The 18,460-nt window shown below is 48.9% G+C and overlaps 1 protein-coding gene across 1 annotated transcript in view; it reads left to right on the plus strand.

Moving 5' to 3' along the window:
• The window catches only part of GLDC (glycine decarboxylase), a 472,733-nt gene that overhangs the window by 119,411 nt on the left and 334,862 nt on the right, over nucleotides 1-18,460 (plus strand). Inside the window, exon 3 of the mRNA XM_069625925.1 lies at nucleotides 6,679-6,814. Coding sequence (XP_069482026.1) covers nucleotides 6,679-6,814 — 136 coding nt within the window. The remainder of the gene's footprint in view (nucleotides 1-6,678; nucleotides 6,815-18,460) is intronic.

Below are 18,460 nucleotides of genomic sequence, written 5' to 3' on the forward strand. Positions count from 1 at the left end.
TAGGGAATTGGCATAGTCCAGCCTCGATCACAATAGACAGAACTGCAGCAAGTCTGTTCGGGAAGGAGAGGAAGGGAAAGATGTGTATGAGAAGTTTGAGTGGTAGTGACAGCATTTTGACACGTTGATCTGACTGGAGAGGGTTAGGCCTGAGTCCATAGTGCAGCCTAGGTTTTTTACTGTCTGAGGGGGGAGGGCCAAGGGACTGGGGCCATGGGAACGGATGAGGTAGAAGGGCAGTAGTGCCTCAAGCCGTGGTTTCAGTTTTATCAGGGTTCAAGAGGAGGTGGTTTAATGTCCTCCATCGATCAATATTGCAGAGACGGGCTTTAAGGTCTGGGTGGGGGGTCGGTGCCTGATTTCGGGATTCTTAAAATGATTTGATTATCGTCGGCGTAGTTGTTGCACGATATGTTGTGCATGCGGATAATTCCAGGAAGGGTGGTCATGTAGAGGTTGAACAGGAGAACAGATAGGTATGCGCCTTGCGGTACTCCAGTGTTCACGAGCGAACAGCTGAGTCAAAAGGGACGAGGAGGATTATTTGTTTCCTGTTACTGAGGAAGGAGGCGATCCACTTAAGAACAGTGCCACAGATTCCTAGGGAGTGGAAGCGGTCAAGGGGGGTTAAGTGGTTAACTGTGTCAAAGGCTGAAGAGAAATGGAGGCGAATTAGTGCAGCGCATCCTTCAGAGTCTGCAGTGACCTTCAGATCATCCCAGATTGAGGTCAGAGTGGTTTCTGTTCAATGTTGCGGTCTGAAGTCTGATTGTGCGGGGTTGAGGAGACCGTTGGATTCTACAAAGGTGTTGCGCTGGGAGTATGCTGTTCGGTTAATGAGTTTTGCAAGAAATTTGGTGTTGGAGATTGGCCTGTAGTTTTTGGGGGCATGCATGTCGAGGGATGCCGAGGTGAAGGTGTCCTTTAGTATGGATGTTGCATGTTCTCCTGCGCATGTAGATGAGAATATATCTTTCAGGACAGAAGCAGGGCAGGGGTCGAGGGGTGACCCGGACAGTTTGATGGCAGATAGTAGGTGAAGGAACTAGTTTCTGGAGATGGGTTTGATGGAGTCGAAGGTAGGGGAATTGGGCATCGGGCGAGTGGGATCAGGGGGAGTTGGAGGTTGGAGAGGAAGGACAGTTTGGTGTCAAGGGATCTCGTCGTGTCAAGAACGGTGGTGTAGGGAGAGGGAGTCGCAGAGTGTTTGGGATGGTGTGGATTGGGTAGAGTTGCAAGTGGGTTTGACGAATTCTGATATCATCATGTGGTATTCTTTGCTGCGGTTGCCACAGTTGAGATGTAATTGTAATGGGCTTTTTTGACCTTTCGGATTTCAGATTTGTAGTTACGGTGGTGCAGGGCGAACATGGATCTGCTGTGATCGGTTTTAGATGCTCGCCAGTTGCGTTCAAGAGAATTATTTTGTTTTTTGGCGTTCCTCAGGAGGGGCGTGAACCATTTGGAGGATGGTCCATTGCATGAGGGTGCGGGGGGAGGGGTCAGAGGAATTGGTGAGTCATTAAGCCAAGAGTCGATGGTTAAGGCTCCATCGGGGGGAGCGTTGCAGGGCGACAAAGAAGTAGGGCTTCTGCTAGGTCAGGAAGGATCTTGACTTTGTTCCAGCATTTGAGATCCCGGGGGTGGGAGGGAGGACTGGTGGAGTTTTAGGAGGAGGGGTGGGGGTGTGGCTAGAAAAAGGGATGGCATAGTGGTTGGTCCAGATGAGTGATTTGAGACCGGATATATAAACCAGGTCATGGGAGCTGAAAATTGCATCAAGGGTGTACCCCCCTAAAACCCCGAGAGTGGATTGGGCCAGTCGTGTGATGGGAGAGGTTGAGCGCAACAAGACTGTCGACCAGTGGATGGGTCATGGGGTTGTTGGGAATATCAAACCAGATATTGAAGTCTCCTAGGAGCGCAAGAGAGGGGTGATTTATTTGAATGTTAGCTATTGAATCACAGATGATGTTGGTGAAATGTCTGTCGTAACCAGGGGGTCTGTAGAGGAGTAGAAGGCTGTGGGAGAAATTTGGTGGTAGGGAGAGTTTAACTAGAAGGAATTCACAGGAGGGAATGCATGTCTGGGATTGGATGAGTGAGACGTAGAAAAGCGTATTGAAAAGGACTGCCACTATTGTGTGCGATGAGGAATTAGCCGGGGTGGGGGAGGCTTCATGTGCAACTGGGGAAAAATCATTGGAGAACCAGGTTTTGTTGCTAAAGATGAGGTTGTGCTTGTCAGAGGATAGGAGGTCAAAGATACTTTCTAGCTACGGAGTGGGCATTAAAAAGGTTGCAGGTGACTTCCTGAGGGGATGTGGTCTTCGTGGAGGTTATCTGTGTGGGAGCATGAGAAGCATGGGAGCTTGGTAGGGAGGTGGGTGAGGGTGGGGCATGGAGGGTGTTTGAGAGGGGTTGAGGTGGGGTACAGGAGCGGCAGGGTGCTTGTGAATTTTGAGTGACAATTACATCGATTGGGGGGGTCGGGAAGAGCAGGTGGGCGGAGCTTTGTCAGAAGCTGGGGGTGTCACGGGGGATGGGAGGGTGGTGAGTGGATCAGTTGGTGAGTGGGGGTTTAGGCAGGTAGATTTTGGAGTCAGTCTGGAGGGCTGGGGGAATCTGGTGTACAGTGTGAGGAGTCGAGAGAGGGCGTGGAAACTGGGAGAGGTGTGGCGTGGGGTTAGGGGAGGGAGAGAGTGGGAGGTTTGGTTGAAGCACAAGTGGTGAGGAGTAGAGGGTCAAGTGAGAGGACCCGTCAGGTTTTCTGCATTTCAAGGGTTTTGGTGCTGTGTTGGAGAGGGTGGGAGGGTTAGATGGCGAGGGAGAAGAAACTACTGTTCTAGCAAGGGCGAGGTGCGCTGCTTTCAGAGAGGGGGAAAATGATGTGGAGGGGTGGTTGTTGGTGGGGGTCGAGTAGGAGTTGAGGGGGAGGAAGGGGTTTGTCAGAGGTTGGTCCAGAGGGTGGAGAGTTTCTCGTCGGGGTACAGGGGAGGGGCTGGGCGGCAATGGAGGTCGGCAGGGAGGGAGGGGGAGTTCCTCGAAGGGCGTGAGGATGGAGGAGGTGGATTTGCGCTGTTGGGAGCGCCAGGGGGCTCACCTGGCTTGGGAGTAAGGGCGTGGAGTATGGGCGGGGGGGTATCGGGGTGGTCTGAATGGATGACTGGGGCAGGGTGAAAGTCTGTGTGTTTGGGTGGGGAGGGGGATGGGGGGAATATGCGCTTCAGCAGGGAGGTGTTTGGCGTGCTAGAGTGCTCTAATTTTACAGTTGGACGCGTGGTGATGGTAGGATGGTGGGTGGCGTCAGGGTGTGAAAATGTATGGGGGAGGGGTTGTGGCATGTTATCAGGGGAGAATAAAGAGGGGGGTCATGAAGGTGGGTGCAAGAGCACGTGCCATGCACTGTGAGGGGTGAGATATTTTGGTGTGGGGGGTGGGGGTTTATTGAGGTGAGGCTGGGGATCAGGTCTGGTTGGAGCGGGGGGTATCCATCCCGGGACCAGTTTCTGGATACCTAGAGATTGGTGAAATGGCGGTAGTAGATGTGGAGGCCTTGGACGTGGAACCTGTCAAGGTTCTGAACACTAGGGCAGTGGTAGAGGGCGAAGGGGGTTAGCAGTAGGGTGGAAGTCTAGATGAAGTAGCAGCACCTGAAACATAGGCAAGTAAATTGCGGTATTATCTCAGGTGGCACTTTCTGGATGCAAGTCGAATGAGTGAGCAATTTAATTCTGTAGATTATGCAAGTATATCCCAGTGCTAACTCGGGGTAATTTTCAAGGGGAGAACGAGAGTAGATTTCTATTGGCTCTCTAGGTGTGATTTGATGGAACAAGAACAAATCCGAAGAGTGTGGGACAGGAAAATAAATCACAGTATCTTCAGAGTGAGTGAGAGCAAGCAAATCCGTGCTATCTGAGGGGGCACTTTCAAGGTGAGCAACAAAGTAGCATTCTACTAGTTTACTAGGTGAGATTTGATCTAAACAAGAACAGTGTCTAGGAGAGTGGCACAGGTGATGGATCACAGTAATATCACGGTGGGCACCTTCAGGAAGTGAATTGGACGAGCAAGAACAATTCCTGGTAAGTGGTGCTGGCAAGAAGGTCCTAATGCTATCTTGGTGGGAACTTTCTATGTGGGGTAACTATCGCAGTGTGAGATAGTCTAACAGGAAGGTCATAGTGGATGTAACAGGAATGATTCTAGCAGAATCGATCTAACTGGAACGAATTCTAATTGCGTGGCAGAGGCAACAAATCACAGAAGATCAGTGTGCTCTTTCTACATGTGCATTAATGCAGCAAGAACAAGTTGTAGTGTGGCTGGGGCAGGTGAGTGAAGTACAGCTATAACTCGGTGGGTATCTTCTGGATGAGAAACGGGTTAGCAAGAAAAGGCTCTAAGTGGACGGGACAGGTGAATATATTGCAGAACTATCTCGGTGGGACTTGCGATGCGGATCAAGCTAACAGGAATAATTTTGTAAGCGGGAGGTACAGGTGAATAAAATTACAGTACTGTCGCAGAGGGAATTTTCAGGATGTGAATCAGACTAACGAGAGCTATTTTCTCAGAATGTGGGATCAATAAATCAGTCTTAACTCAATGTGCACTTTCTAGGAGCAAATCTGGCGGACATGAACAATTTATAAGTGTGGGACAGGCAGAACAAATTACAGTATTGTCTCAGTGGCACCCTCTAGATGTGGAACAGTGCAACAAAAGCAATTTCAAAGTGTGTGGTACCAATATATCAGAGCCTTATGTCAGCGTGCAGTTTCTGTGGGTTAGTCTGGACCCAGCCAGCCTTGCAACCGTGTAGGGATGCTCTCTTACAGATTGTCTTTTGAAGGAGCAAGTGGTCTGAAATGGCTTTCCCACATAAATGTATTCTGTTTGAACGTGTGCAAGTTTTGTAATGACCCTGGGAGCCTTTGTGCGAGGCTGGAGCCAAATTAAACCCCTGATAAGACAAAGAGCAAAACCCTTCTTAAGCAGAACTAAATTTGTGGCTACTTTCCAGCTGCATATTTATTTTTTTTACTACTTTTTGCTTGGCAACTTTTTTTCACTACATATTTTTTCAGACTACATTTTTGCTGGCAGTATTTTCAGTGGATGCTGATTTTCTTTGTTTTATGCAGCACTCCTCCGATGGGAGCCAGAAAAGAACCGGTGTACAGGTCTTCCGTGGCTATGTAACTGAGGGCAGTGGGCTGCATGTGATCGGGAATGGAGAAATCCACTGCCTCCATTGTGACCGACTGGTGGCACCGGCTGGCAGTCTTACACTAAGGAGGTGATCTGCAGGCTCTGGGTCTCTGCGTGGTGCCTGCTGGCTATCCTGGTCCCATCCCTGACCTCTGAAACGTCCGTCAATTAGTTGCACTGAACCTTTTTGGTGGGCGAAGAGGGAGCATTGTTGCTTTTGCACATGTTGATTTCGCGGATTCGGCCCTACACAGTTGTGCATTGAAAGCACATGCTTTAGCCATAGTTTGAGCTTTCTAGGGGCTGATCTTGCGGCCAATGTTTAAGGAAATCTAGGCAAAACAGAAAGGTGATGGCTGGAAGGTTTTGAATTAATCATAACCACGGGCAAAGCTCTGGGCAACCCTCCAGACCATCGTTTTTCAGCCTGCCAAGCCATTACAGAAGGGGAAAAACCATATGCAAATCAGGCTTGGTTCTACCCCATAAGGGGCAGTCCAACCCGAACTGCTAGGTCACATCCCTTCTGCACGAGACCACAAGCATCCCCAGACATGTTTCAGCCTTGTTGGGCGTCATCAGTGAGGAGTAGCTTGGGTCTCTAGGCCTGGCAGACTCAGGACCCACGTCTGGGCATACCCGTCCCACTTGTTTTTGCTAAGGAAATCTAGGAACATCTGTTGCTTTTCTGTGGGGCACGTGACTTGTACCGATTTTCATCACTCTGTTCACCCTCCTTTGTTGCAGCTTGCTGGATTTGTCTCTCTCCTAACCGTTTCACAGAAAGTGTGATTTTGTAGCCTTGGCTTCTTTCCTGGTGCCTCCTAGTGGAAGCCTTTAGCTTGAGGCATCCTGCTTGAGCATACCATTCAGTGTCACCTCAATGATGTGCAAGAAGTCTTCTTTAAGTCAGTGGTATCCTAGTAAATGGGACCAGGGTTTCTTTGAGGGCCAGTCAATATGTTCGGGTTTCCCCATCTTCATTGAAAGTTTCTATTGTGGAGCTCCTACTCATAATCTTGAGTTTGCTGCATCCTGGTGTTGCTGGTGGTTTCCTTCGTTTGCACCATCACCACTAGTGTTGTCCATAGACTCCCCCGCCCCCCTCTCCCAGCCCCCATCAGATGTGCCGTAGATGCCCCGAAAAAGTGTCAAGGGGTTACACCCCACCCCTGCCCCACACACACTTCTCCTAGCTCTCCTAGCTCTGTCTCAAATTCACAGATTTTTCTGCTGGGCCTAACATACAAAGTACGCCATTCCTTAAATGTTGCTTGCTTTTGTGTATATGATGCACTACTACAGAGGGGATGGCTATGCTTTATGGTGCTTTGGGCAGCAATGATGTGCACACTTGTGGTTCGTTCTTTATTGACTTTTTTTTTGCTGCGACTTTTTTTGTCACTTATAGGCTTTTATTGAATGTCTGTAATGATGCTGTCTTTCCCCATCCACCCCCAGGCGAAAATGAAATCCTCGCCACGCTTCATGACATTGCAAGCAATAACGAGATCTGGCGGTCCTACATCGGCATGGGCTATTATAACTGCTCTGTGCCTCCAGCGATCTTGCGGAACTTATTGGAAAATTCCGGATGGTAATTATATTTCCCAATATTATACATGATGGCCATGATGAATAAACCATAACTGAAGGAATGCCTTAATCGCTGTAACTGTGTGTGGACATGAACTAGAGTTTATTTAGCAAGGTTCAAATCTAAAATAAATGATGATTGCAAGCAGACATTTCTCAGATCTGCTTTCTACTGGAAAGTGCATATGTGGATTTCCTGCTACAGCGGATGGGAAACCTCAGTGCGGAAGTTAAGCTGACCCCTTTTTTCTTGATTTGGAAATTTATCAAATGTTTGTCTTGTTTGTAGCTGCGTCAGGATTACACGCGAGAGTTGAGGTTATACTGACTCGGTGAGCATTTGAGAATTTGTTCCCGAGATGTGCTGAGGCAGCATTCCTACTCCGAGACTGTAACCATTTATGGCCCAGACACATCTTCTATGTGCATGAAATTGGGGAGGGGAGAGCAGCCCTCAACGCCAGGGATATTGGACCTCGACTTAAGATGCCCGTAGTTCCCAAAGAACCACGGGTAACATGTTTATTTTGATTATTTATAATGATGTGGTTGTGCCGCCTCGCCAAAAAAAAGGGAGTTTCAGAAGCTTTCAGTGTTGCATTACACGTATGGAAATGCCCAGTTATGTTTCAAATAAGTGTGTATGTGAGGCCCACTGTGGCTTTTCACGGTTGCTGTGCTTAATTTACCAGTGCTGGAACTAGCCCGGATTTTCCCTAATTTGGAATCCGTCAAAAAAATGTTCTGATTCCGGATCCAGGTAAGGCCAAAAAGTGCACGCTCTTGTCCAGCCACTGCACTGCGCCCACAGTGAGACAACCTGAGCGCGAGAGTAACTTCAGTACATATTATGGGTGCAGACACAGCAGGGAGGGTGTGGCTTACAGCAGCCATTGAATCTTAAGAAGTGTGGCTGAGAATGGGAGGGTTGCATAAAGCGACACGATGTGACACAATGGCTAAAATCGGGGGCGTTTTCTTACACGCTTTCTTTACAAAGCATATTTTGTATTTAAAGGCTTTCATTAATTTGCATGCTGGTATGTGTAGGCTTACATTTCGTTTTGAAGAAAATAAAGCTAGAATCTTATTCTTTTGCCCAACTAACCAGCAAGATTGCTTTTTTACATGTCTACTTTTGATGTCATCTCCCTAAAAAAGAAAGTGTTATTTTTAGTCCTGTGCTTTTTACAAAAATGTTTTATAACCACGTCGCTTGCCTACCATTACGCATCACCCATCCCCACCCCGTCACTCGCCCACTTTCCTCTGAAATCCTAGTATTTTTTGTTTCTGATACTCTTTCTTAGGTACCAGTCACTAAAAATATATTGTGCCCTGCGAAAAGCAAAATGAATTACTGATTGCTCGCCACTCCCCCCGTGGTTTAGTAACCATGAGTATAATTATATTTTAACATTTTTATTTGAATACTAGAGGTGTAGTCTACATTTGACTTGGTTGTAAAACAAACTGACGACATTGGAAGCCGATGAAGCACAAGGTCCTTCTGTTTCAGGAATGGTTGTATTCCCGTAATGCAGTGGTGAACTTTTATTCAAACCGAGCCTCCCCTGGAGTACAAATATTGGGTTGGGCCTCCTTAGGGGTGTCAAAGGATGTCCAGCAGGGGGCACGGGCTCTTTAATATAACAAAGAATTAGGTGAATGCTTTTTAAAAATATAAGCCGGTTTTCTACTGCTCATATCCATTAAAACAGTCATGTTAATTCGTTGTTAGAGACTGCTCCTCTGCCCCCTGGACATCCTTCAGGTCCCCCCTGGGGAGGGGGGCAGTCGCCCAGTTTGAAGACCACTGTCATAATTGGTGGTGATGCTAGCAGGTGATGTGGTGTCATGGGTGTGTGATGCAGAATGGATTACTGATAGATTGGCCTGCGCAAGTGTTGGTTGGTCCCTGGGAATGAATGCCATGGTGTGGGTGGTTCTCCTCGGTATTCTGTAATTTTAAGTTGTACCTAAGAAGCGGATTGCATTAACTAATTATAACTGAGGCTCCAGTGATCATATTACAACTGACTAAAACAAACTTTGCACGATGGTTTAAGGAACCAACAAAGCAAGCAACTAGAAGCTGCACTGTGGAGCTGGCAGGCAGGAATACCCGCAGCCCCTGCAATGATGTGACATCACACATTTGACCAATGACAAGCAAGTGAGGCCATAAGTAAAATTCCACCGAAGGAACGAGGCACAGGAGCTAATGCAGTTAATACATTATAACTGCTGCCATTAATGAGGGTGTGGATAGTGCTGGTACTCTAAAGATTTCAGACACTTGTGACAAATCCAAAGAAACCGCCCCCCCCCCCCCCCAAGGGTGAGCCACCCCCTTCAGGTCTCGAGGTGAGCCTGCTATGCAGTGCCCTCCCTAAGGGTCAGGGCACACATGATCCCACTAGGGGTGACTACCCACCCTCTCATGGGACCAGGAATGCTTAAGTCTGGGTTAAATACATCTCAGTGTGCCCTAAGAACCCACTGTTTGTTGGATATATGGGAAAGCGACCCTGTTAATGTGCAGGGCGCCTTTTTAAGATGGATTGTTTGGTGACTGGCGTCTGCTCGCTTCCACCTCCTGGGGAAGCCGATGACCATGAACGTCTCTTCTTAGTTGCAGGGAGGAACTTAAAGACCAGAAAAGAGCAAATGAGGGGAGAGCATCTTGCAGGAAACCCAGAGCAGCAACCCCCGGCGAGGCGCAGAAGACTGAGGCAGTCCCTCCGACAGAGGAAGGAGAACCATGCAACGGACGTGTGGTGGCAGGGAGAGCACGGGCTCTGCGAGTACGGCAGGTGCTTTGAAGAAGGCGGGAACCCCGGTCAGTCTGGAACTGCTGAAGCAGGAAGCATGGCACAACCCGAGGTACCGGCGTCCCGAACACTGATACTGAAAGGGAAGGAGAAGCACCCACAGAGACTGGCATGAAGCCGCAGAACCACCAGGGCAGAGATCCTGCCACAAGAGTGAAGATATGCTGCTGAAAATGGAATAGTTGGAGGCGGTGCTGCCATCGACAGATCGGGCAGAGAAAGCCCAGAGCCCAATGGGGACTGAGAAAAGCAAGACCCTGCAAGGAGGCATAAGAAATCGACTAACTAGGGGGGAGCAAGCCCAGGGCCCACTGGGAGCTGAGAAAGGAAAGTGGGCAGAAGAAGCGAGCTAATCTGGCTACCAAAGCCCTTCACCCACCTGGGACTGAGAACCAATAATCCTGAAGGAGTTCATAGGGAATGGAGCATCACCTTGCTGAGCAGGCCCCAAGTCTATCTGAAGCTATAGATCAGTATCTAGATTGAGAAACTACTTTCTCGAAGGATCAACAAGTTGTAGGCTGGACTATGACAAAAATATGGGGGTAAATAAAACCTTTCTTTCTAGGGCCCTTCGCATGAAAGCTTTATCTGCATGGCAGTATCATTGGACATCCGTAGCGTCCATCCCATCCCACCACACCATGCTGTGCGCCATTCTGTCGTCAATACTGGTGGCCTCGCTGCACTAAAGGGGGACGCAGATGCAAAACCTGTGGTGTTGATGGATGCAGGTCAGATGTTCTATGGGTTTGGCAGAGAAACCCGGGAAGCATGTTATCCTTGGGGAAGAGCCCAAGGGCTGATTGGATCATGCTTGGCTACCTGGTGTGACTGCGAGTGGTGGTCATGCATGTATGCATTGCTGCAGTGCAAATGCAGTTATTCAGAGGGGGCTTAATGCTCATTTGAGAGTAGTATCAACAATGTTTCGAGGTAGCTAATGGCCTACTGTGTTCCCAAAGCCTTGCGTGCATTACCATGGATACAAGGTTGCACATGCGGTGATGCATTTGCTTTTATTTGAGCGGCACTCTAATGGACCGCCTGATTGGCAGCGTGACGCACTTCATTAAGAGGCTATATGCCAGGTTTTATAGGTACGAGTGTCCTAATGCATAGCCTTCCCAAGTTTCTTGAAACCTTTCTATGATGGCTGTAAGGAGTCTGCCATGATGTAAGGGCTGAGTTGCGTGCCAGGATGCCCAGCGCCTTTATTTTTTCATTTGTAAAGCGCCTCAGCCCAGCGGGATCAGGGTGCTGTTGTGGAACCAGTTACGTTACGTACAAGCATCGGAGCACAAACCTATGACCGAGTATTGCCAAGCAATAGCGCAAAGACATTGAGGTTAAGTGTGAGCTTCGAGTGTGGATGCACGATGCATGTTTACACATTGTGACCAGATTGAGCTGGTAGTTCCCCTCTGCACTCTCAGGGTTTACATCTCGAAGTGTATTTCTCTATATCGTAGTATATTCTCCTACAACTTTATTATGCACCCATTAGTTGAAGGAAAGACTGGGCGTGGTGTCCCATTCTGGCCTCCTTATGGTGGTGCTTTCCCTCCTTAGTGCATAGGTGCACTTGCCTTAGGAGTGCGTCCATTTCACCTCCTCTTGGATTCCAGTATGGGTTGAGTGTCCGTAGGCTGCTGGTGGTGTCTTCCCTGCCCGTGTGTGAAGGAGGGCGGGAGTTTTATTCCGTGAATGGGTGGTGACGCAAGTGGCTCTCATGGGTGATCTGCTAGTGACGTTGCCCGCTGGGCATTTTCCTCCATTGATCTTGTTGCTGCTGTCCCTATCGCAGAAAAGCACGTTTTCACTGAAAAGTTGCACATGCTTGGACCAAACTCTCCCTGTTGTGGTATTTTTCAGGGATTTAGCAACTTTTTGGGGGACCTGGTTTGGTTTATGCAATGTCAATTATCCTTCAGTGGGTCAGGTATGTGCTGCGCACACGTGCATACAATTCAAACTTCGTCCTTTTCTTTTAGAGCAGTTTTAAAGTACAACCATTTTTTAAAACTCAAACTCTAGTTGATATAATCTACTGTGTTTAGTTTTTTTTGTGGGCATGCAACCTGTATTCACATCAATAAGACCCAACATAGATTTTTTTGTATTACTGGCCAAGAGCAGATGGTTTGCTCGCACGTGCATGTTGAAATCACCAGTTGGCCCATGGTACAGAGCCCTGGCTTTTAGTATCCCGTTGGATTGCATTCTCGGACATGTAGTCCTGTGTTTTATGCTGGCGCTATAAATCTACAAATACTCTACAGGAATGCAGTACCATGTGATCTGAAAAGCCAGCACTTGCCAAGCACCCGTCATTTACCCAGGAAAGCTAAAGATGCAACTGGACAATGTGCAGTGTGAAGTGCACACACCTGCGAACTTTGCAGCTAGAAAACGTGGCTACACGGCTAGGCTTCCCCACTCGACCAAACTGTGATCTGGGCAAATCAAGCTTCCTACGTGGAACGTTCTTTTCTTTGGCTGCTACAATTCGAATCGCCTAGAAGGAATTCTATATACACAATTCTTGGTTTTCTAGACTGTGGGGTTTGCATCATTTCCTCTGTTGCTCTTTTGCCTCATCGTTGCTCATGGCACTATCACTTTTGAGACCTGGTACCCGCCTTACAAAATGTTTGGTTCGCAGGGAGGCTTTCTTGGGCTTGGACTGTATAAGCAGTTTACCACTGCCCCATCAGCCTAAGGGCATTGTCCATGGAGGTCTCTCCAAATGCTACAGTTTGGGATTGGGGTGTTGGATGACAAACTCCTTTTAAGCTTGGGGCGGGCTGCTTGCCTAGTCCTGAGGCTTGCTGAGGGAAAGTGGCGTAAATGGAAATGGATTTTTTATAGCGCTGTTTCTTCCATTTGTGGGGTGACCTTTTTACCCTAAAGTGATGGATGCATGGCTTTGAATTGATGCTGACCACTATCGTTGCTCTGGGCATCCTTCCATGCCTTATTTTTTTTTTTTTAAATCGCTCTACCCAATTACAGAAGGGCGTCGGGTAGATGCAAACTAGTCTCGTGCTTGCCACCAATGTGTGGCATGTAAAGTTGCCCAGAGCGAGGGTAGCGCTTGTGATTCATAGAAAACCTCCTATCCACCACTTTTCAGTTGTGATGGATAGCAGACAGTTCTAAAAAACAACACATGGCACTTACCTGTAATGCCACTGCCAATGACATAATCTGGGTCAAACGTTGTGACAAGACGATAACTCTTCCCTCCAACTACAGTATATATATTTTTTAAACGTGGCACCCCTGTACCTGAGGTTCCATGGTTATCCTTAACCGTCGAACACGCGTGTCTGCCACACCAGTGATTGCAACACGGGTGCACATTGGGCAAATATGCACCGATCCTGGCAATGAGGCTAGTTATAAGGACATTGCCCAACCTGTCAAAGTTCTGTATGTTTTGGCATACATACAAATTCTGCCCTTTGTGCCAGTCTGCTTAAACGTATTCTCTGAATGATCTGGTGTGTTCTGGCAGCGCTGTGTCTGGCTTCCCAGGCTGCGGAACTGGCAGCCCTGCCAATTCTTCAGGTCTTAATGTCAGAACTCCTGCTGGTAATGGCGGCGCTTCCTCCAGTGGAGATGAGGGTGTTCATTCTGCTCCCTCCCGAAAAGTGCTTGGGCCCAAAGAGGGAACACTTTGCGTAAAAGTGTGGGTTGATGGGGAGAAGACCAAATCGCGTATGCTACGTTTGCTACTCGTGTGTAACTTGCATGCTCTGCTAAACCCACTTTCAAAATTGCAGTGCAGTTAACAAAATGGGGTCCTACCACAAAGGAAAAATATTCCCAAGCAGGTGTAAAAAACGAGGCCAGGAAACGCTTCCGTTTTTCCTTGTGCAAAAATACTCACTCTTCAAACTGGTGAAAAATCGGTCCTTTTTCTACAGGAAGAGATTGAGATAGTAAAGTGGCCACACTTACTCAGCGGGACCAGTGGTGCGTGAAGTCTCAGTCCCCGACACCTTCGAATGCATCATCCATGGCAGCCAAGGACGATGCATTTGTAGGTGTTGGGGACTGAAAGACTTGACGCACTGCTGGTCCCGCTGAGTAGAGAAGTCTGGCGAAGCTGATGGGAACGAGTCTGTGAGCTTGAAATTCTTCACGGTGGCCTGTCAGTCTATAGTGAGCAAGGTGTATCGCCGAATTGTTGCTTGCTACAAGTGGAATGTTGGTCTTTTGGATGAGTGGATTAGAAGGCTGGGTTGTGAGATCACTGCAGATTTCTGGCTTGAGATGTGTGCCAATGTGAGACTCTGCTCGATTAGTTTGGGTGAACGCTCTAGGCAAATTGATTCTCAACCGGGTTTATTGGTGTCTGGAGAGACTCGGGAGCAGAGGCATGACCAATTCTGATGTGTGTTGGTGTTGTGATGTGGAGGTTGGCACTCTTGAACATTTACTTTGGGATTGTGCCCAGGTCCGAGGTTTTTGGCAGGATTTTTGTACTATGTGTCTACGGGTTCTGAATTGCAGTATTGACTTGGATTTTAGGACGATGGTTTTGGGCTGTGGTGTCTTACTTGAGGATCTATCCATGTCTGAGGTTTTTGTTTAGGGGTGCGTCAATCGCCAAGAAAATGATCTTGCGGGGATGGAAGTCCCGGACCCTGCCAATCTCAGATGATTGGGTTGATGAGATGGTTTCTTTGGCGGCTGTTGAAAAGCTGATCTACAGGAGACAGGGGAAGTTAAGCTTACATGCTAAAGTCTGGGAGTTTTTTTTTTGTTTGTACGAGGGTTTTATTTTTATTTTTTTGTGGTTTCGGTTACCTTTAAATGCAATGTTGGTGGTTCTATGTAAATTGATTTCAGTGGTTTTTATTTTATTTTTTATTTTTTTGTATGGTAAAATGTAAATGAAGAATAAAAAAAAAAGTCTGGCCACTTTACTATCCTCATCAGTCTCACAAGTACATGTCGAGCCAATCTATCCAGAGCCTCCACCTTGGTCCGAGCTGCTACCTGGTATTTATTTCTCAACAGCTAACCCCTCTAAAAGGGGCTGGGTGCTTCAGTTGACACCGATAACTCCACTAGTATGAGAAGGCACTGCTATCCATGTTAAGAATGGTAATGAGGTTGTCTTTCAGGCAAGCAGAAGGCGATGGGGAGTGGCTGGAGATGATGGCTTTTCAGAGGTGTGTGGGGCAGCAGTGGAAGCAGGCACTTGATTTAAGGGGGGGGATCTAGCTAAATGCCTCTGCACAGGCAGTGGCAATTATGTTTGCGGCGCTGCAGTCATTGACAAAGTTGGTAAGTTTAAGACTTATTACAGTTCCTGCCAATCGCACATGCAATTGGACCACTCAATTTGTGCGTGGGTGCATCTTCTCCCATTGGTAATGGGAGCAGTGTTTCACAGGGGGGTGGGTGCAGAGCAGTGGCATCGCCAGGAATCAAATTTAGCGGGGGGCACAGACAAAAGTAGGGGGGCGCCTATAAAAGGGCAATGTGTGACCATCACAAGCACTCCTGCAGAGAAGCTCTTGTGCACGCCAACTATCACACCCCACTGCACCTCCCCTCCCATCAGAATTTAGGCATGAAACCATTAACTCACTTATGACCCATAATTGGCGGTTCGGTGCACTACATTCCGATGGGGGGGGGGCTGAAGGATGAAGTTAACTGGTTTTCATTGTTGTGTGGTAGCATTACGGCTGTGTGTGTGTGCGCGCTTTGTGGGCGGACGCCAGGCAGCACTGCAGACAGTGCAGAGAATAGCCCAGGCAGGTGGGGGGGGTACCTAAGGGAGGGCCCGGCATTTCAGAGGGGTAGCCCTGGCCCCACCCTAGCAACGCCACTGGGGCAGAGGTGAGAAGTGGGTAGAGCATGATACAGTAATGCACAACAAAATATGACCATTGGGGATATTTATGAGTAGGCATCACCTGCTGCAAGTATCCGGTACAGGTTATATATTGCTAATGGGTTTGTATAAATGCAGTGGTTCCTCCACCTGAGGTCATGGAAGAAACCTTTGTAACACTAAAGCATCCCCATTCAGCGTACATGGCTAGGTGGATAAACAGTCCTAAAATTGGATCTATGTGATTATTGCGATGGCTGAAAATGCTGACTTTTTAAAAACCCCTTTATACACAACATGTATGCGGGGGAGAACCCCCACAGCCCCCTCCATATTAATAGTCTATACCCCCCACATATATGTGGTGTAAGGGGGGCCCCAAAAAAGTCGGCATTTTCGCCCGTCGTAATTGTGAGGGTGACATTTTGTTTCGATTCCCTAAAAATCACAAATATTTTTGTTGCAATTCGAACAAGTTATATTAAGGATTTGGATACAAGATCTTCCTTCCCTGGGTTGGGAAAAACAGGCAGGGTTTTGGTACCTACTGCACACTCCACTCCCCATCCCCCACCCCTTCGCCACTGCGCCAGGCCCGTCCTGCGCAGCCTACCAAATGTAGGGCCGCCTGCCGTCGGTACCTCCTCTGTTCCCCAGTTTCTCATAATTCCGGAGGGCAATGAGCCCGTCGCATCAGCACAGCCTCACCCCCTCAGCTGGAGCCTGGGAATCCTCCCTGCCTTAAGTTGTGGTGGAGGGTGGTCCCCCCTCAAACACACAGCGACTCCCAGAACCGCATGCTCCCACGTCGAGCCATGAACACGGGACCGCAGTACTCCCAACTCCACCAATGGAGCCCAATGGGCCTCACCAGGGCTCCCGATCTGGTGAGAGGAAGCGGCGCCGCATTTCATTTTCTTCACCTCTACATAACTACTGCCCAGAAGCAGGCTATGCCGTGCAGCTGGAAACGTGTTGTGACCAAGCCCCTCTTCGGCTCAGGGGAAAGTCACGTTTTAAGATGTCGTGTGGAAGATGTCATCATGTTAAAAAAGGGCCTTTTCCATCATGACTCCTTCCTCCGCAGTGTATCATTTAGCGCAGTGCCAGCGCTGCGTAACATGCAGTTGACTTGCACCTCACCGCCCTCCACCACCGGGAAACTTAACTGGTGACGAGGATGGAATCCGGTCCCCCCACTGCCCCCTGCCTCTCCCGAAAGAGGAGGGACACCGCCCGTCATTGCCACGTGACCGGCGTGGTTCAGTCTGTCAACAGCGATGTCTAAGCCGTAGCGGCCATGGCACAAGAGGCCAAGATGGTGGCAGCAATGAGGGACAGCCGGACCATGCCAGCGGCGTTTGTGAAGCCGGGGCGAAGTATGCCAATGCCGTTAATGAAACGGTGGCGTGCCGAGTGCTGACCAGGCCAATATGGTGGCCACACCAAGAGGGGCTTGGCCAGGCCTGCCAGCATGGTGGAAAAACCTCACTCCCCATGTAGGGGGAGTTCACACTTGGCCAAAAGAGGGCAAAACCTGTCCCCTGCCCCGGCTTTGGTGTAGCTATCCCCAAAAGGGCCAAGGAGCGTATTGAATCCTCCTGGATGTCAGCTTCCCTAACGCCCATTCCAGTGTTATTGTGGTGTTGGCCGCTTCTATCCGCAATAACTGAGGGCCGCCCGCGAAAGGAGAGAAAAGTGGCGGGAGGCCGCCAGCACACACCAGAAGGAAAGTGTTTTGCGGGTTTCCACAGCTGCCGTCAGGGGAGTTGGTATGGTGAAGCTGCTTGAGATTACGCAACCTCTGCTGCATGCCCCAGCTGCTTCCGACACCCCTCCCTGACGAGAACCAACCAAGCGGCGGGCACCCAACAGAGGACGCCTGCGGTCACGCTCAGCCTGCCTGGAGGAAACTGCTTGTGCGGCCAGACGGCCCTTTTCCACATGTGGCCTGCAGTTTTCAAGTTCTGTCTCCCGCCTTGGGGTGAGTGGATGCAACCGACCTCTGCCCGAATCAAACTATTGCATCTGCTGCTGGAATGAGGGGGAGCATCTCTCGCTTGCTTGGGGGATAGAAGATGCAGCATCCAAGCTGCAACAGCGTTGAAAGTTAATCCCGCTGCAGCTTAATGCGGCCCCAGCCGAAACTAAGTAATGCGAGCAGCCAAAGGTGGTTGAACCCATGTCCCTGGCCGGCCTGCAAGCTGAAGTGCGCCTGCACCATTGCCCCTAACTGCTTTTAACATTGTAGTTTACTAGAAATTCTGGTAAAGTAGTGTACAATGTTAAAAAGCAGTTACCCTGGCTCACTGTGCACCCAAGTGATGTTTGGGACTGATGGAAGCACTTGCGTCTAAATGTTGTAGCCATGGTTGTCTCCATGTTTTTAAAAACTCCCACTTTCCTGGTTTTCAACATTCATTTGAAACACCCCTTATTCAAAAAATGAAGGAGTCAGTAAAAAAAAGTACACCCCACTTATGCTTAATAACGTCTTACCTTCCAAGAAACGAGCATACACCTCATTTGTCAGGGACTATTAGAGGCTCTGGCAGGGCTGGTGCCATCACTAGGCAAGGTTAGGCGCTTGCCTATATGTTGGAAATGTTAGAGCTGCAAAATGCTTTTTTTTTAACACCCCCCACTACTGCCTTGCCTGGTGATAGCACCGGCCCTGTTGTTAGTTACTGTCTGCAGTAAAGCTGGCTGCAGCAGCAGACCTGGTGGCGCAGTGAAGGTTGGGACTTGGGGCTGGGTCAGGCTCACGATGAGTGAATGGGTGTGGTGGCAGCGCTGGCACCTGTGCAATGTGCATTAGCACGCCACCAAGCACCACAAGTGCCCCCTTGACCGATCCGATCGTCTACTCAATGGTGTGAATGCTGCAGTGCAGTGTGACGACCACGACGCAGGAGTCGGGACAGGTGAGGAGGACCCCTGGACCAAGGTGCCATGC

This window comes from Ambystoma mexicanum, chromosome 6p (assembly GCF_040938575.1).
Source record: "Ambystoma mexicanum isolate Mex_15411 chromosome 6p, UKY_AmexF1_1, whole genome shotgun sequence".
NCBI classification, from domain to species: Eukaryota; Metazoa; Chordata; class Amphibia; order Caudata; family Ambystomatidae; genus Ambystoma; species Ambystoma mexicanum.